The 20,143-nt window shown below is 39.7% G+C and overlaps 1 protein-coding gene across 8 annotated transcripts; it reads left to right on the forward strand.

Moving 5' to 3' along the window:
* Nucleotides 1-174: 174 nt before the first annotated feature.
* FASTKD1 (FAST kinase domains 1) lies at nt 175-19,912 on the forward strand. Of its 8 annotated transcripts, none has more exons than XM_027636994.1 (17): nt 175-793; nt 1,901-2,034; nt 3,587-3,667; nt 4,428-4,583; nt 5,308-5,376; nt 6,240-6,365; nt 7,583-7,981; nt 9,106-9,216; nt 10,248-10,379; nt 11,353-11,839; nt 12,605-12,710; nt 13,217-13,345; nt 14,095-14,226; nt 15,275-15,388; nt 15,636-15,777; nt 16,810-16,927; nt 18,318-19,912. In XM_027636994.1, the coding sequence occupies exons 4-17, from the start codon at nt 4,528-4,530 to the stop codon at nt 18,405-18,407; spliced, it is 2,211 nt and encodes a 736-aa protein (XP_027492795.1). In that variant the 5' UTR covers nt 175-793; nt 1,901-2,034; nt 3,587-3,667; nt 4,428-4,527; the 3' UTR covers nt 18,408-19,912. The 8 variants fall into 8 exon arrangements, with proteins under 8 accessions (XP_027492795.1, XP_027492800.1, XP_027492799.1 ...); XM_027636999.1 differs by lacking the exon at nt 4,428-4,583 and adding an exon at nt 4,872-4,932; XM_027636998.1 differs by lacking the exon at nt 3,587-3,667.
* Nucleotides 19,913-20,143: the final 231 nt, after the last annotated feature.

Genomic DNA, 20,143 nt, shown 5'->3' on the forward strand with positions numbered 1-20,143 from the left:
GGGGGAGCGGCGGCGGGAGGGGCGGCGGCCCGACCCCGGGACGGTGCGGGGGTCGCGGTGACGGCACAGGCGCTGCCCGGAGGCGGCGGGGGTCGCTCGCAAGAAGCGGGAGCGGCGGAGAGAGGGAACGCCCGCCTCCTCGGGCTCGTCAGCGGCGCTCCGCCCCTCCCGCCGGCCCCGCCGCCCGGGGCCCGGCTGGGCTCGGGGCGGGAAGGGCCGGTGAGGCTGGAGCGGCTGCAGGTACGCGGGGCCTTTCCGGCCAAACGTGCTCGGGAACAGTGCTGGTCGTCCCTGCCGGCGCCTCAGCGAGAAGCTCGGGAAATGGCCAAGGGTTGGTAAATGAAGCGCCCGGCACGGCGCTGGAAGCGCTCAGGGTTCCTCCAGCAGTGCACCTCGCTAGGGATTGTTAAGAATTAAAATAGGAATTTAGGCCAACTGTGTGGAAAAAAAAGTTACTGATAATCTTACCCCGTATGTCTGTATTGCCATTCAAAGTTAATATATCTTAAAACAGGGACACGAAAGTTTACAACAATGCATAAAGTTGCGAGCACCTTCGAGATTAACTAAGACTTGCGCAGAAGTATGTACATCCTTTGCTAGGTTTTAATGCAAACCAGTGAGGAATTGGGTCAGTAATCATAGATATAACAGGAAGTAATGGAAGTTACTTTACTGGCTGTTGAGAAAATTCTTGAAACTGGAAAAACTAATGTTCCCCTTATGGACATCTAAAAAAAAAAAAAAAAGAGAGAAATTGACCCTTGAGCGTTCTGAAGTCCTGAAGAAGCTGGTGAGTGAACTGTTCAGTGAATCAACACTGGCTTCAACTTAAAATTTAATGTAATTTTATTGAGCCTTTTGTATTTTGTTCAGACATTGTTTTATTTTATCCACATGTACTTGACAAGTCAAAAGTCAAGACTTCAGCATCTTGTAAATGAAAAATCGATATGATTTGCAGAAGTTGCCTTCATATGAATGTGGAATTGTTTTCCTATGCAGCTGAGGGGTCAGATGCCTTGGAATTCTTATGTGAGTTTGCAGAAGGCCTGAGATTCTTGAAAGAGATAAATGCCACCCTTTGAGATCACCTGACAGGGTTTGGGTCTGTAGACTGTAACTGAGATGATCTGGACGTGTTAGCAGAAGGATACAGGAGCTGCTCCAGTTACAAATTCTGGTTACAAATCCAGTTAAAAATTGAACATGCTGTTTTTCTAAAACACTACAGACCTCGTAATAAATAAAATAGGGGCTATTTTGTTAGTTTGAGTGAGTTCCATATTCATAAGCATCCAATATATTAGGAGGTATATATACAGTCAGCAACAGACAAAAAGTAGAAACCCCAAATCCCTAATACAGACAGCTGCAAAACAGCTGGTCAGAATTGGTCATGGTAACATTCCTGGTTATGATTTTATATAAAATTTTAGAGCAATCTGAGATTGTTATCATTCGTTCTAAATGTCTCTATTATTATCAATAGCAGTGAGAAAAGGTCCAGAAAGATGACCTGGAGCTATGTGTATACAACATAAGGATCCTACTTGTTGCAACGTATTTGTGTTCTAGAACTCATACATTTTAAATTAATCTTTGTTGCAAAGCATAAAAAAATTATATTGTAAAATAAAGTAACAATAATTCCAGTACAACGAAGCCAAACTCCTCAACTTCATCCTTCCTGAACTTCAGTCCCTTTGTGCTTTTTCTAGGGGGGAAGACTGGTTTTTTTTCCCCACTCAGAACGTGTAATAAAACCATTGTAACGCTGGTTTTATAAATATGACCTCAATAATCAATACGACCTTGGAACTTTTTAACTATTATTTTTATTTCCTCTGAGAAGTCTAACCGGCTGGACTTTCCCCTTTCTCCCTACGCCTCCCGGCAGCAGCTCCCGGGAAGCGGTGTGTCCCGGGGCATGCGCACGCTGGGTGACAGCGCAGGGGCACGTGGAGCGCTGCGGAGGGTTCGGGGTGAGCGGCGTCCGCCAGCGGCTCCAATGCAGGAAGGTCCTGGGGAAGGGTAAGCTGAGGGCTCTTCGGATTGTGTTCTCCAGGGCCGGGGACGTCTCAAAAGTTGCGCCGGTGACCCTGACTCCTTTGCTTTTTTGTTTAGCCACGGACCTTGCCGTGCCCGCAGCCCTCGCTGGAGCCAGCGCTGGCAGCCGCTGCCGCCCCGCACCCGCCCGCCCGGTGCCGCAGGCGCGCAGGGGTTCGCGGGCCGGCCCTCAGCGGCCGCCGCCGGCGGTACCCGCGGCCTACCGGGGGGCTGGCGCCGTGAGAGCGGTGTCAGAGGCGGGACACGAGTCCAACGCCGCGGGTCGCGCCCCGCCTGCGGGGGGGCAGTGGGACCCTGGCCGCCCTCGCCCCGGCCACCGCCGGCCTGAGGCCTGCGCGGCGGCTTAGCCCTTTCCCACGCTCTTCCTAAACGCTTTTGGGTCAGAATTCCCCGCGGGAAGGAAGGAGGCGGCGCGCAGGTGGCAGCGGGCGGTGCGCGGCCCAGGACGGGAGGGGCCGGCGCTGGTCCCCGGGGCCTGCGGGGCTGAGCTGCCCGCGGCAGCGCTCAGGCAACTGAGGGGAGGCGGGCGGGCGGGGGAAAAACACCCTGTGCTGCACAAGCACCTGTCTTACGGCTTGGTTACTTAAATCTCTAATAGTTCTTATGCCTGGGGAGTGGCGGGTGTCCACTTTTTCCCCTTTGTGGAAGATTTCCTGGCTCACTGTGTTTTGTTATACGGCCCTGAAAATGCTTATTGTGTTTCAACTGTTAGGAAATTAGAGACTTTCTTGCCCTTCAAGTGTATTACACTGCGTGGTAAGTGGAACACCTTAGAAATAGTTCTTTAAATAGATCCAAATTTCCTGGGTTTAGTCTATGTATTTGTAAGTTTGAAAACATCCAATGTTTTCTATTGATGTACTTTTAAAAGGATATTAGAATTAACTACAATTTAAAATTGCATACAAGTTTGTGGTAAATCACTTGCATCAGCTCAATAACTTCCAGAAAGAGAAAGATTTGGAAACTTCCTATGGAGTGTTTTAGGTAGAGATCCTGGTTGCCCATCAATAGGATAGAGGATGTAAGTTCCATTGCAGCTCAAGAACTGGAAAGGACGACTTACCTGGGGGCTTACTTCATCCTGACTTCTTGCAGTTTAGCTTGCCAGCATTGTGGGAACTAAATTATTTGTGAAGGCAGCTACCATGTGGAACAAACAGAAGCAATAAAAGCAATATCTAAAAAGGGACTATAAAGCAAATCATTATTATGAAAGGTACTTAATACTTAATACGTAATATCTGGAAAATTTGTACCTTTTATTTTTGTGTGCTTTCATTTTGCATAGGGAAGAAAACATTTCGTATTATAACAGATCATAAATTAAGATCATTTTAGCTTTCCTTGTATCTGCCCCAGTGCCAGCAACAGAAGTGTAGTACAATATCCTAAATGATTTTTATTCTCTGAAGTGGATTGTACAGACATCAAAAGAAATCCACCTATATCCAACTTTCTAGAACGATTTCAGTACCTTACATAGACTGCTCAAATAAGGTTTTTTCTTCCTCAGTGTGTGCTGCTGCCACCACCTTGATAACGTTACACTGATGGAATCATGTGAACAGTTGAAGAACATTCAAGTTTGCCAAAGGTATTGATAATTTTTGTTGTTAATGATTATATCTCCTAAAACAAGACTTCAAGACTTTACCATACTCTCTGAGTTGAGGGAATTTGATGGGTCTTTTTTAGTGTACCACGATATTTATCACCAGAGGTTTGTGTTCCCCAGCTTGGAACCAGTTCTGTAGGTTGTACAGTGCATGGTTGTTAGCCCTTTGTACAAACTGGCTGTATTCTAAGGAAACCAATTAATACCAGATTTCGATGGATAAGGCTGTAGCTTCCACTATAATTTGGGGAATTAGGTTGCTTTTCTTTTGCACAACAGGTATTTCAGCTGACTGTGGCTGTTCAATAGTCTGTATTACAAAGGTGGTCAACCTTCCTGACTAAAAGCCATCTTACTTCCTTCTACCACCAACAGCTGTATTTTCTGGCAGTTCTTGGACCCCAGTTTGGCATTATGGAGTGGCTTAGTGAGAACAAGCCTCACTTAGTCATGCAGTGCTAGCATGTTAAAAAGTTCAACTTTGCCTTCTCAGTAGTAGCACGATAGCACATGTGGCTTTTAAAGGCAGGTTTCTAAATTTGAAAGCTTACCAAGAGGACTAACTTCATAGTACTTGTGAGCATGTCAGTGTTCATTGTTAGGAGTTTTTCTATGAGAAGATACCAGGCTGTAGGTTCTTCTCAAGATTACCTTACTCAGAACATTATAATGTAGTGACATTGATTTTTAACTGGTTGTTGTGACTGCACTTAACTGCTTTAATATGGTCTTGTTACAGATACCTCAGAATTGAATTCTTCTTAATACAGTGACCATATGGGATCAAAGAAAAATGATCTTCTGTTTTTCAAATACTTGAATTTGTTGTTTGTAACAACATGATTTACTGTGAAAACTGGAAGAAGGATCTTTCTGGACACTTTAAAGATAGCTGGTAGGCGTAGCAAAATGCTTTGTTTGAGGCGGGTTTGCTTGTTTACGCTGAGACGTAGCCAAGCTCGGACTCTGTGTAGTGATCTGCTTTTGAGCCAGATAAATAGCTGCACCCATGAAGATGAAGTGTTTAACCTTGTTGGAAGGAACAACACCAGACTTTCTGAAAAGCATGTAGGAATTGCATTCAACATGCTGTGGCAATTGCAAAAGAAGAGGCCGTTTCTCTTAAGGACTACTGACTATGTAAAAAATCACTCCCAGTTTCTTACCCTTTGCGTTTTGGCAGAAAACAAGGTGAAAGACATGGAAGATGAGGCCATAGTGGACACCTTATATAGTATTCTGAGGTAAAGAGCATTAAATTGAATTCCATGTATATATATTTTGTATTCGGTAATAAAAAGAGAGGGAATTTTGACTACAGAGCCATACTATAAGGAGATTGGGAGACTGCCCTGCCACAGTTTCCATAATCTGTGTGACACAGATGGTGTAATGTCCTGTGCTTCAGTTTTTGAGATGCAGGTAGAACAGATCTGTTTTGCACTCCCAGTAAATATGTTTTATGATTGTTATGAGTTATTAATGCACAAATGTTTGTAATCTGTTTGAATGGAGGGAGCGATGGAAAAGTAAAACATGATAAATAATGAAAGGACATATGTCTTATTTCTTTGTAACTATGGGAGCAAGCTTCAAACTATTATGTCTTTCTTTTGAAGGCTCAATGTTGAAGACCATGATTCTCTAGCAGAAGCACTTGTTACAGAAGCATGGAAAAGATTAGAAAGGCAAGTACTGTATTGCTGTGCTTTGTGAAAGGTGTACGTTGCAAGCATGATTTGCTTCATGTGAGGTTACACGAGTTCTCAAAGAGTAAGTATGTTTAAAACATAATATGAGTATTTTTGAAGGTTTTGGAAATTATACATACAGACTTGGGTACACAAATGCATGAGGGATTCAGATGTTGCAACAACGGGGACCAACATTTAAAGTTTGGAAATGTAATTTCTGTGGAGATTTATGTGTTTGAAGGAAATTGCAGGTTTTAATATTTACGATTTTATCTCAGTGCTTGCTGTCCAGCTCATAAATGGTTGTTAGAAGCCTGCTCATCTCAATTTAGTAAAAACATTTTGTGCTAAAACAGCAACATTTTCCCTTTGTGTATTTTGTTGTTGGTTTCGTTGGCTTGGTTTGATTTCTTTTTTTGGGGAATATTATAGTTTTCATTCTGTAATCTCAGGGTAATGGCAGAAGCTAGTGTCAGCCTTGGCACCAGCACCACAGAATTGCCTCTTTGTCTTAACATGTGGGGCTTCTTGACAGGTAAATTAATACAGTGTAGCTTGAACACAAAATGATATTCAGATAATAAATTGCTCACATTCATTTTATGTATTTCACATCATTGCTTGAGAACATAATCTTTATTAGGCTGGTCTGGCTAAGTGAAGAACAACTGATTTTTGTAGAGTTCCGTATGCACATCATGCTTTGATATTAAACATCTAGGTATTTTGTTTCCTTGTTTTGTAATTTGAGTATACCCTTGCTTTTTGTATGACTGTTGAAGTAGATTTTTGTCTTTAATTATTCCCTAGAAATAAAAGGTAAATATTCTTTCTGTCTGTCTTTAATGTCTTGACAGGCTTAGTTTGCCAGCTCTATCTAAATTCACACTGTGCTTATACAAGCAACACAGGCATTTCAATCCCATAATTGGCCAGGTAGCTCATATTGTGGACATGAAGCTGGATTCTATACAGGATGTAAGGTAAGTGTCAGAATGAAGCTCAGGAGCAGGAGAAGCAATATGTCACAATTACCGTGCTGCCTTTCCTGAACCCTTTCCTTTTTTCGTCAGCTGGAGGTTGCTTTTATTCAGTTTGGAGTTTGTGGGAAAGAAGTGTTTTGTGTTCATGCTTTGTTTGAGAGATGAATGCATTTTCCCAATGATTTTACGAAGGATTTCTTTATAACCAAACTAAACAACTAAAACTACTGTTTGATTGTTTAGATAGGTTATAAAGATTTAATTAATTTCCACTGTTCTACTTACAGTAGAATAACATAGCAGACATTTAGAATCAGCTTTGTCCTGATTCTAAATTTAACATGGACTTTTTGATAGTTTAGAGGCTATTGACTCACCAGAAGATGTTTTTCTTCTCTGACATCGATAGCTTCTCTACTATGACATGGATTTATTTAGCTATTGTGAATAGCAATAAGAAGTTTAAAAGCAATGCTGTGTTTATTTATCTGCAGAGTATTTTTTTTTTCTGGTCAAGCTGAATTAATGAATTCTCTTGCTAGCATGTCCAGCACATTACCCTAATATTAAAACTACTTAAAACACAGCGCTAGTCAAAGAAGTCCAAGCTTCTTTTTCCTTGCCTCTGTTCCCTCTGGGCCATTATAGTGAAGGCTTCTCTTTCTTTTTTTCTGTTTTATACAGCATTAGCAGTGCCAACACTTATTTTTGCAGATGTGAGGAGTCTGCCTATGAAACTCATTGAATGGGACTCCATTTCTTTACAGAAGTGACTCTCCCTGTGGTCATAAGTTTTATTCCCTTAGGAGGGGATTCTTTCTTTAGGAGTGACAATGACTCTTCTCCCCATTCTGACACTTGAGAATTGTTTGAGTTTTTTTGGTGTCTATTGAGCATTAAAGATCTTTTTGCAAATTCGAATCAGGCAAATCAGACTCCTGCCTTAGGCAAATGCTTTTATCACATGCAGCTTTGTTAGGGATGGCTGAAAAATCCCAATTGTTTCAGAAGTTTACTGAAAGCAGAATTTTTACTGTAGAAGGATAAATGGGTTTTGCTCGTCTGTTTTTTCTGCATTAGATCTAAAATTCCTTTTTGCGCAGAAGCCAGCAGCACCTTGACTACCGTTCCTTTCTTTGTGTAGTTTATTTAGGAAATCTAAAATTCATTGCTTATTGTGTTCAATGTGTAAGTGTAAAATCTTTTGAATTTTTTAGGATCTTGTCAGTTTTGATGGTCAGCATATCTGATGTTATCTCACAGAGTTTTCGAGATCGATTACTACACAAGGCTGAACAGCTGTTGGAAGAAGAGAATGAAGGCCACTTCAACTATGCCAAAAGAATGCTACAGTTTCTTCAAAATGTTAAACTGAAATATCATCCGTTGCTAGAAAAATGCAACAGGATTTTCCTTAAAAGTGCCTCCCGTCTTGATATCCACAGTATTAGTAATATTTTTGGACTGTACGAGCAGCTGGGTTTTGACAATGCTGAATTCCGCTTACTTGCTAACCAGTTACTGTCTGAAACTATAGATGATTATTACGATCCTGAAACCTTTGCAAAATTATTTTTTGCTCTTGGGCCTATGGCAGGATCCAGGGTAAGAGAAAGGTAAGTTTATTAATGATTTTGTCTTATTTAAGATATAAATTTTCTTGCACAGAAATTAAAAACGTGTTAATGTTTGGAGGAACTTCTGGGCCATCTGTGAGCTGAGCTTTAGGTTTCCTGGTTGTAACTTTGTAGCACTGGGTGGTTTAACCATGGAAACATTGTCAAAGCAGTTTGTTTTGAGACAGTTGCATAGAAAGCTAGATCTAGCAATCAAGTGGTATGCGAATGCTGTTATGCAAGACCATCTTGTAGCTCTGTCTCTTAGACTACAGCCTTCCTTTCACGGGGAATCGGGGAATGGTAGTAAAAAGCCTTCTGTCTTTTCCCTGAGGCATATGTGCAGTGGTATGTGTTGCTTTTTCCTTTTTAAGACTGGCAGTAGCTGAAACAGCCTGAGTCTTGTCCTATACCAGATTGCTGACATCCTATTCTTCATGAAAGGTCGTCAGCAGGGAACACTTTGACGTTTATTTAGCAATTAGAGTATTATGTTACAGACTTTTTTTTCTTGTGCCACAAAATCCTACTTGGGGTGGTGTTACTCATGGGTCTCTCAAAGTCTGTAGTTTTAGGCAGAATTTGCTTTATTTATTACAGTGAGTTGTATTTTCATACTTTCCTTCATGAACATCTGCCTCTATTCAGAGATTTGGATATACTGCAAGCCTGTGTTGGTTTTTGCCATAGCTGCCATAGTTCCAAAAGCTTTTCCTAGATTATTTATTTATTTAATTTGTGGTAAACACTGGCTTTTTAACTGCCCCAGAACCACTTCAGTTCATGTTTGATTCTGTTATCTGTAGCTTCCTGATTGATCATGAATTGTTTAATATCTTCCCTACTTCTTGTCTACTTTTAGAATTGTTGGACTCACTGGTTTCTAGCATCAGAACAATAGGCACTGATCCAACACACTCACACCCCTTTACCTGTGCCATACAGATTAGCTGTTTAGAAGAAAAGTCCAGAGAACAAAAGTCTCTAGTTTGAGGGAGTTTGTTTTCCTGTATTTCCTGAAGCAGTCTTTTGGTTCTTTCCCTCATAGACAAAGAAAATTGCTGCAGTCTTTGCTGGAGATTTTCATCTGTTTTTCATTGGAAAATATGTCTTTTCCTCTTTAGGTTGCTAGTAACTGCAGCACACATGGCAGAAGAATTTAGCAGTCACCAGGTATTGATGATACTGAAGACAATGCAGAAAATGAAATGCAGAAATTCTCATCTACTTGAAAAGTAATTTTTTTGATACTACTAAGAAGGTGTATTCTCTAGGTAAACTACTTCCATTTAGTGTGGAAAACTGCGTAATACCCAGTAAGTGAGGAGTGGAGGGTGCGTCACTTGCACACAAATGCATCTACACTATAAATAATTTGGTAATACAGATTTTAGAATATTGCAGCTTGACCCAGAAGTAATTGAGGAAATTTAGGAATTTCACAGAAAAGCGTTTCAACCCTACCAAGTTAATGTCATATTATATCTGGCTTATTTGCAAATATGTGATCCCATTTCAGTAAACTTAGCCCCTAACAGTTACTGTAAACTCAGGAGAAAAAAGAGAACATGTCCACATTTTCTACAGTTGTAAACTGAACATTGTTTATAAGGAGAGGTAATATCTATCATACAATGAAGGGGAAAGCAGCTGATGTTTTGGGCATAGAAGATGTAGCGTTAGATACATCAGAGATGCAGCAGAGTTAAGTACAGGTCCTGAGCAATAACTGGATTGAAGGTAGCTGTATGAACCAAATAGATTCTTGGAAGAAAAAGGACATACTTGTGTACTATGGATCAAAGGAATACTAAGGGTGAATTCATGCCTTTTCTCCTTGAATCTCACTATCTGAAGAAGGTCTTAAGGTATTATCTTTCCCTACAAATCTATCCCCCTCTTTGCAGCCTTAGACCAACAGTGAGTGCAGTGGTGCTGAAGCTAGTGTTGCTGTTCTAGTTTATTCCATTCTTGGTCCACTTTAAATTTAACTGATTGTGAAACCTGAAACAGAACTTATTAGTGTGAAGTAACTGATTTGCTGTGATGAGGGTTTTAATTTTTCAGTTCACTAAATGGAGAGAGGCTGCTGTATCTTTGGGGAACAGTGTCAAAACTGGTGTGGAGAGGAGTGCAGGTGTGTGAAACCCTCCATATATACATACTGTGCATCAGAGGACACCCTTTCTTCAATGTGGGATGTTGGAGTTTGCAGTATCTTTTGTATTAGCATAACACCATGTAATCTTTTTCTCTTTGTATTCAGAATGGCTTCTGTTCTGCACAAACACTTGGATAGTTACCATGTATTACAGCTGGTGAAGTTAACACAGTACCTGACAAGGTTGCAATGCCGCAATCTGGAGCTGTTTGCCAAACTGAAAATGTTACTATTAGGGTAAGTGTGTATTCTTGGAAATGTAGCTATTTAAGTATCAAACAGTTCTCTACCTAAGACTTCAAAGTACAAGCTAAGATGTTAAAGTGTTTTGTCTCCATAAAATATGAAGAAGTAACAAACTGTTACAATATTTGATTCTTTTAAATGCCTAAATCAGAGGATAGGAAGTGATTGTTTTCTTGTTTGTAGACCCAACAATATCTGCTAATAGATATGATACCTTTCAAAAATATTTTTTTACCCCTTATTCCTTTGGTCACTGCAGTATTGAAATGACAGGAAATTTTGATTGGTTTTTTATTGGAAGGGTAGGTATTAATGTTGTCTTTGATGTTTGATGGAAGAAGTAATGAAAAATAGGCAGTAAGAATGCCTTGGTTGGGACAAGTGGAAGTGTGAAGCAGAAGTACTTTTCTTTTGATTAAAGAACTGTCCAGTTAATTCTTAGGCTTGTACAGTTGCAGCAGAAAGGGAAACAGTTTCTGGAATTGCTGGAGAGGAGATCTTGCTTCCATTGCTCAGCCTCTGTAGGAATGTAGTGCCTTGCTGATGATTCCTTCATGTTCCTCAGGCACCTCAGAAACTGGTGCTCCCTAAGGCAGAAATCAGAGAAATGAACCAGGCCCAGAAACCCACAGACACCCTTAACAAATGTGGACCTTCTGGCCTTAATAAGAACTTTTGCTTTTATCCGTAACATTGAAAGCCTCTCCAGCTGACTGAGCTGCTCCGTCTTCTTCCCTTTTTTCAGTTTGAATAAATTAGAAGGAGTTAATCTTAATTAAAAAAACATGGTAGTCCCTAACAGTGTGAATTTCTACCATGTCATTAATATTCTACTTATTTTATATTTGATATGCAACTTTTGACTTCTAAATTAGGATTTTCATGCATGTAGTTGATTTGGGTTTTTAAACACTTACACTTTGTCATTACTGATGGACTATTTTTATTTCCACCTTTCTTCCAGTTATTTAAAATCTAGTGTGATACCTGCTGATACTGCAGCCATAATTCGTGTTCTGGCCATGCTACCTTCCTTTCAAGTGGAGGAGATGATTACAAACAAAGCAGCAGCAGTTCTGCCTCAATGCAGTCTCCATCATTTGAATTACATTGCTACAGCTCTTGTCAAATGGAATCATCATGACCCGTTGCACTGGCAAAACAGTTCTGAGCTATGTGCAAAGCTTCTGCAAAAACTAAATGACTGTGGATTTGAGAGGCTTCAGAAAACCAACAGCTTAAATCTTCTGCTGGAAGAACTTACACATGTGAATGGAGAGTGGTTTGAAGAAGTCTTGAATGAAGAAACTGTGGCCATGTGTCAACGCTTGATAGACCAAATAACATGGACAAATGTGTTACCACTGTCTTTTTTTCTCAAAAAAACAAACCACCGTTGTCCTGCCTTATTTGACAGAATAGCTTCTGTGACTGTTGAAAATGCAGACAAGGTATTAGAGCTTTTCTTTCTATCTGCTGTGTGAGTTATTCAGTAGAAAAGGAGAGGTTCATGTGTTGATGTGTTTCAGAGCACAATCCACAGTGTTTCTAAGTTTTCCTCTGTGTACCTGATTTGGAGCTCATCTTTTTTTTGTGTCCACTCAAAGCTATTTTGCTTCTATTTATATAAATTTGCACTTACTTCTCATTAGTTTTCATTTCTTACTGTTCAGTCAGTGTTAGGTCAGCCATAATCCTGTACATTCGACTTTACATTTGACAATCTTAAATTTTTTTTTTAAACTTCTTTATAAATAGCCACATCAGCTGATGTGTAATTTAACATTACTCATTGTGGTGGAGGTTTCCCCAGTAGCTTGTCTTTTTGGTCAAAATTACTCTTTTTTTCTTACTATCTTTTTATCCTCCTCGTTCTCGGTCTGGTGTTTGTATAAATCTTTGATTTTGTTCTATTGCAGTTTAGTTTCTTTAAGAGGTTTTAATGCAAAATCTTTTTGAAAGGTTCTTTAAGTATATAGAAACACTTGGATCATCTATGTGAAATATATCTTAAGTTTTAGCTGTTGCTGCAGATTCAATTATTTCTGCATTTTATTTTTCTATTGTTTTCTCCTGGAATAGTTGACAAAAAAAATTAGAAAATAGCTCATCTAGTCTTAAATCTCCCAATTCTGAATGAAGTATAAAACTTCTTTATTGTAAAGCAATATTATTATATATTGCAGTGACTTGATTTTGGATGTCTTTTTTTCCAGATCCACCCCTCTGAAATCTATTTTATTCTCTTCCTTTTCTCTGCTTTGAATTATGACAACGAAGAATTCTTTAAGAGTTGTATCCAACATCTTACTTCTAACTTGAGTAAGTGCATTAGACAAAGGTATTCTGACACCAAATAAATGTCACTGAAAGTTATTATTTTTATCGAATGAAACTAGGAATAGAATGGCACTTTCATTAAGCAAAGAAAAAGTATGTATGTTACTACTAATACTCTGCCTACTGGGGTTAAACCATTACAAAGATTCAATGCTGGGTTTCATTTCACCCTTTAAAAATTACTGTTAACAAGGGACTAGCAAAAAAATTTTAGTGTAGTAAAAAGCAAGTGAAAATTCTGGTTAATTCACTGTGCTGCTATTGGATAGAATTGTTGCGGTGTTCCCCAAGGAATCGTCATTTGTGAACAGGATACATTTTGTGATTCATCACAAATAAATGGTTAAAGTTGTAGAGGAAGTGTGTAGAAACTTGTATAGTACGTTAAGGGAGAAAATTAGACAATTTGGGAGGCCAGGAGAAGGGCACTGCAAATGCTTTCAACTTTATTTCATGTGTTAATATGTATTTCTGTCTGTTTTTTAAAGGTTATTTTGAAATTTATCAGTTGGTGCTGCTTGGTCATGTGTTGGCAGTGGCTGGGTATTTTCCTCCAGTTCTGATAACAACGATATTTAATGTTTCTTTCCTAAGCAAACTGGATGCTCAACTTAAAGGTAGATATCTAGCTCTCTGATGAATTTGATTGTGTAGTATTTGGCATAAAATGCAATTGTGGACTACCTATGACTTGAGAAGTAGAATTACTCTTTTAATTATTCCATTTTCTAGAAAGACCCCCTCTATATAATCTAGTCATGATTTGAGTACTAAGAGGGAAGGAATGAACAAAAATCTGTGCTTTGTTTTAAAAGTACAGACTTGTATTGCAGATGAGAAAAGGTCATATAAGGCAAATTTTATAGTCAACTTCTTGTACTCGGTATATAATAATTCTTCAATTTTGTTGGAAATAAAATTACCTGACTCTGATGTTTATTACTAGAAAGAGTCACAAAGCTCAAGAAATATAGTGGGATTCTTGCCTGCAAGAAATGTGTCCTACCAGTCTCTTCTCTCTAAATAAGAGATTGTTTATTTCATCCCTCTCTACCTGTACATTGATTCAATGTATTGTTGCCATTTTGCCTTTAAGTACTTAATTAAAAGTTAAATGATAGAAGCAATTTTATATCTTCTGTCTTACTGTTGTTCTTAAAATTGAGCAGAACTCTTACTTTTCATTTTTTCCTCAGGGATTTTGAGCACCTTTCTAAAATTCTGTAACATAAATTTTATAAATGCCATAGTATACACACTTGCATTTCTAGTAAAGAATTCAGAGGCAGCCATTTCGGTCCATACGTTGGATTTTTCACATTGCACTTTACACCTTTGTATGTTTGTTTGTGTTTTTTTTAATCAGTCCTGCCTGTTACCCTAAAGCAGAGGGTCTGCTCTCGCCTCATGAAGTTGAACAGAGCAGTCTGTTTGGAATGCCCAGAGTTTCACATCCCTTGGTTTCATGAGCAGTACTGTCAACGTGTCTTTCAGAACAGTAAGTACCTTAAGAGAGGAAAACCTGCCCTTGTTTCTAATAATAGTCTATTTTTGACAATCTACTAGATGTTTCTTCTAAAACTGTCAGGTTGACACTACCACACCATAGAAGATCAGGAAGGTGCAACCCACTCTTTGCTGAGCATGTCTTGGAAAGTGCAACTGCTCAGTAGTGCAACAGAGAGCAAAGCAGTTTTCCTTGTGATAATTAATGTAATAGAGATGGGATTTTTCCTTCTAAGAAATAAAATTTAAATAAACAGAAACAATGTATATGGCATGAAGGATGGAAAGACAGGAGGAGGATCATTAGGGTTGTCTCCTGGAGGATATGGGTCACTTTGCTCCCTACTTCACCTACAAGACTGAACACTTGACTTAAATTTTTCAATATGAACATTTTTACTGCTTGTTTTTGAACTTGCTCCTGCCTCCTTCCTCAGAAGAATCAAGATCCATCAGGAATGAGAGATAGAGAAGTAGGCTAGTAATCAGTGTAGCAGCTGAGATCTTTCAGAATAGTGATGAATTCAGAAAATCCAGCTAATGCAAGGAGTATCTATCCTCCACTAATTCACATGGAGACATCTGCTTTGCTGTCCAGAGAACTCAGCTACTTTTTCTCTCGGAGACTGAAGATGTTTTGGAGCAAGGTGTTAATCTGCAACAGACAGAGAAGTGACAGATAGTGTGGTGTGCCTGTAATAAAGGCAAGATGAGTAAATCTTAAGTGTCTAAACACGATTAAAAGCAAACAAAATCCAACAGGTAAAACCTCTGACTAAAGTTTCTGTAGCATGTGAATCAGCAATATCCTCAGATGAAAAGTCTGGATTTGAAATTTATGCTCAGTAGCACTTACCTGCTGCCTTCCACCTAAAATATGATCACTTGGTCTCCGAGTTATGATGGAATAGCACCAGGGATCTGTGGAAAAGATTTAATTCAATAGCCTGGCTGTCAAAAATGCAATGTCTCAAAGTGCTCTTTTCAGAATTTTGGCTGTGGAAGTTTTGATGTATGAATTCTTTATTTTGTCTTTGTAGGCACGAGCCGAATAAATCCACTGCGACAGCATGTTCACAGAATGCTGACAGAGATCTTGGGAGGGAGCCAGTACTCCAGAATATCTGTTCTCACACCATACTACTATGAAATAGGTGAGAAGTTAATACTCTAAGGATTGTTATTATTACCAAGATTAAAAAGCCTGTGGTCATGTTGCCACAAGATATTGCAAAGAAGAAATTGTTGTGTAAAATACAGTTTCTAAAAAGTTCTGCATAATATGAATAATGTTGGATATCTCTAATTTTGGCTGTCACTTAGTTCTTCTAGAAGTAAACACTGTACAGATCAAATTCTTTCACTTTTGTCAGTAAACAGGTTTGCTGTGTTTTCTTACAGATTTTGAATGTGTCCTAGATGAAAATAAAAAGCCTCTTTCCTACATGGCTCAGAATATACCTTTGGATGATGTGGGGGGAATACACTTGAGACATGACATCAAAGATGAAGGGAGAAAGGCTCTGCCACCAGGAGCTCAGAGGTTAGTGCATTGAATTCTTGCACGTTAGCTCTCCCAAGCTTCCAAGTTAACATCCAGTTTAGGCCAGGTTTTTGATGCTTATGTCCTAAATATTTGTTGCAACCCTTATGCTATTTATTTTTCAGTTCCTTTTTTGTAAGTCTAATGAGGTTTAGCCTTCCAGGGTGTGGCGGGTCGGCCGCAGCTGCTCCCACACAGTTGCACACTCGTTCCCTTGCAGTGTGATGGGGGACAGAATCTTGAGGGTAAAAGCAAAGAAGAAAACTCCTGGGTTGCAATTAAGACAGTTTAATAAGTGAAGAGAAGAAAGGAAAAATATAAAAGGGGAAAAGAAAACAGTTGATGCACATGCAGTCATTCACCACCAGCAGCCCAGTGGCAGAGCAGTGGCTACTTGGGAAAAACTCCCCTCTGTTTTATTGCTGAGCATGATGATGTATGGTGTGGAATATTGCCTTAACCAGTTGAGGTTCCCTCCCATGGAAGGTGCCCCTTCCAGACCTCTTGTCTGTGCAGGCTATATGCACTGTGGGTGCAGAGTGAGAAACAGAAAGTCTTGATGCTGTGCAAGCAATAGCTCTTCAGCGATAGCCAAAATATTGGTGTGTTATTAACACTCGTTTGGTCACAAGTTCACAACACAGCACCAGATGAACTCCCATGAAGTAGTACCTTCATCCCAGCCAGATCCAGTATACATTCTTGAAACGTGTTTCATGAGATTGGAATACTCTTTCCCTCCCACCTCTTCAAATGTAAGCCTTGAAAATGCTAGTTAACTGTTTTTACCATTTGAGCAAAAACAGGTGCCAGGAAAAAAATGCTTTTTCGAAATCATGTAAAATTCAAGTATCTCTAGATAAATAAGAGGAAAATGTTTTGTCTGATTTCCAGGAGTTGTTTAATTTTTTTTTTTCTGTGAATTGTCAGGTTTATCTTCGCTTGCTGCAGCTATCAATACTGAACTAGAAATATCACTTGTTGCTATTCGGGCAGGACCTGAAAGTAAATGCACGTCTTTGCTGTTTGCAGAATTGCTTTGGAATTTCTTGATTCAAGAGCTTTTAGCAAAGATTATTCACGTCATCTGAAAGGAGAACCTGCAGTGAAAAAACGACACCTGGAAATGCTGGGATACCGAGTAGTTCAGGTGAGCATCCAGCAATACTTTGTCCTTTCAGAGTTGTATCCATAGTGAAAAATGATCCATTTTCCATGCAACAGGTTTAGAGACAGTTTTTATAGTTAAAAGTGTCTACTGGGTGAGAGCAATTTTTGTATTTAGGGAGGAAATTCCAAGCTGTTCTCAAAATGATTTAAGGACTTCATAGAACTTGCAAAGAGCCTGATGCAAAACTGAAGTCAAAAGGTCTCAGTCTTATGTTACTGCAGGCAAACTAGCTATGCCAATGTAGCCTGAGTAAAGGAGAACAAATGAAATGAGAGTTTCAGTTCAATTCACTAAAGATTTCTACAGTAGAAGATGATTGAACATACCCTTGAGTGGTTTTGAGTGCCAGTTTTGGCAGCTGCCAGATGGGATAGGGATGCTGTTTGTCTGCTGCAGTGATGGTGCTGCGACAGGGAACACTAGTGGCCAGTGATAATTCACAACCATCAGCAATGAAACATTTTGGTAATGGAGGCTCATGAATTCAAAGGCTCCTGTATATTTAATTACTCACCTACTCTAATTTTAGCTAGAATCCTTCTTTTAGCTTAGATTTGTTTGGTTTTCTTGTTTCTTTGAAACAGAATAATCATCTTTTCTCATGTTATACTACTGCTACACTATTCCAGTCTAATAGATTAACATTAAAAACTACAGTGACCTGGGATTTTTTCCTCAATTTGGATTTTAAAAGTGGGAGATGGTGTAATGGAGTTATCACAGCCTAAACTGTGTGGGCATCTGTTTTACATTTCTGCAACTATGCTGCTTTTTGGCAACAAACTGACTGTACTGACATAAAGAAGAATCTTACACTGAGAAATGGATCTTGTCAGTATTAGAGTGCGGCCAATGAATTCAAGTGGAGACAGACTTTTCCCAGGCAGAACTAACTCCGTTACCCTCGTCGGGACGTGGTCGTTGAAAACTCCCGTAATGCACATCACGTCGGGGTCACCAAATAGACACCATGAAGAAATGAGGCTGCACACACACCATGATTCGGTTTTCAGGATTCTCCCCAGAGCTCTCTCTGCGTTTCCCCTTAATTAGGGTTCTTTGGTAAACAGTACCTGCTGTTGTTATTCAGGTAACCAGAATTCCCAGGACTTCTCGCAAACTCAGTGTTTTGATTCACACATTCCTTCTCAGCTCCAAGGCTGAAACACTCGCTTTTGATTCTAATTAACTGAATGCAGGTGCTGCTGGCTTAACTCGTTCCCACATTAGAGCAAGCCTAGCTTTTGGAGGGACACAGGTCGACAAATATCTTCAAATGGAGAACAAGAGATATCAGAGAGTCTTTGCTGTGAATGGTATGTGTCTTACACCAGTGTTAACACTCAGTTTGTATGATTCTATTCTACAGATTCCTCACTTTGAATGGAATTCTATGGTTCTGTCAACAAAAGGTGAACAGCTAGAATACCTGAGACAGCAGCTGTATGGAATACAGTGATGTCAGACATGCAGTCTGAAGTACTTCTATAAAAACATTTTATGTACCACCAAACGTTTTGTAATCCTGGAATACATAGTTTCAAAAATCTCTTTATCTGTGAGTCAGCTGGACCAAGGCTTGCCACGGGCAAAAGTGTAAAGGGATTGGAAAAGGCAGGTCATAGTGGGCCATGAAGATCCAATAAGGATGCTTAAAATTTCTTATTATCTGGAAGCTGTTGTTTAATCACATGAAGCTCTGGCAGTTTTGCTGTAAAATTACATTATCATCTCCTAAATAAATAGTACAGAGGCTTAGCCAGACATAAAACTCTCCAAAGAAAAAGGTGGAAATACTCTTGACTGTGAGAGGAGTGTCAGCAATCTATTGGAAACTACGTCTGTCTTCCAGCATAAGACAGAATGAGCAGCTGGGAATCAAACAGTATCTGTACTGTGAAACCAAGAAACTGAAATGCAAATTTACTAAGCATAGGGCTGCTTTTAGAGCCATTCAGTTTCCATCTCCCAGAACAGAGATACTGTGGGGGACTGTGCTGGGGGAGGGTGTTGCATAGCGAGGAACCTCCAGCTGCTTCTCCTACCCTGTGATGTGGTGCATACAAAAGTACGGCTGAGCCTTCTGGAACACCTCCATATACCTAAAAACCCTGCCAGGGTTTGTGCAGCAGGCACAAGACACTGAGATGTAAAAGGAAAAAACGGAATAGGCAGCAGAATGTTCATTGTAGAGCAAACTGTAGAGTGGTCATACTTGACAGATCAGCCTCTTTTCAGAGGCAGCCACGTTGTGCCCACGCTGCCATCATCTCATGACTGCTTGCTCTGCCTGTCCTTCACATACACAATGTGGCTGCGTTTTCTTCCTCATTTAGTAGAAGCAGTAGACATGCTTTTACCACTTCCTTTGAAACCTGGCATTTCTGAATTGGCCATTATGCATCTGCTGTCACTTTTTTTGTTTTTACTATTCAGTAGCAGAAGAAAATATTTTTATTTACTGAATACAAATCAGGACAGGAATGGAAATTCAGGAAAAAACAACAGAACTGATCTAGGCTGCAAGATGTAGAGGAAGAGGGCTTTGAGGAAGTATCATTGAAGGGACAGCCATAGAAAGACTCTATGCACATTCTATTTTGTATAAAATGGAGAAAACAATCATAAATATAGGTTAGTATCTCAGAAGGTGGGCTACATGTCAAAGGGCTGTTGCATGACCCTGTTTCTGTACAGATGGCCTTCACAAAGCAACTTTGGAGTCTAAAAAAGGTGGCAGTGGCTTAAATGTTCAGTCATGGGTGGTCATGTGTTTGAGCTGAACCCTGCTTTTCAGAGTTCTAGCAGCCACTGTGGCAAGCCAGCTATCTTCAGATTATGTATGGATAAAGCTATGAGTATGCACAGTGGGAAGAGGATTAAAACTTGCTATGAGTAGATTCAGAAAGGGCATTGAAGAAAAGCAAACTATAAGAGTATTTCAATAAAATGTGTTGTCTTTGATCCCATGCAGTCATTCTTTCTAAATTAAATCAGCAAGTGTTAAGAGGAGTGATCTAACTGGACCCAACGAAAAGGTGCTAAGAACAGCAGAAGATTTGGGTACTAAAGGGGTAAACAGAAAAGATGTTCCACAGATTAAGTGCTGGCAGACAGTACCATACTGAAGTGAGCTATGATGGCTGTACGTTTGCCATATATTTACTTCTGTCTCCTAGGAAGGCAATGCTAGGG

The sequence above is a fragment of the Corapipo altera genome, unplaced genomic scaffold (genome assembly GCF_003945725.1).
Source record: "Corapipo altera isolate COAL_440 unplaced genomic scaffold, ASM394572v1 45, whole genome shotgun sequence".
Lineage (NCBI taxonomy): Eukaryota > Metazoa > Chordata > Aves > Passeriformes > Pipridae > Corapipo > Corapipo altera.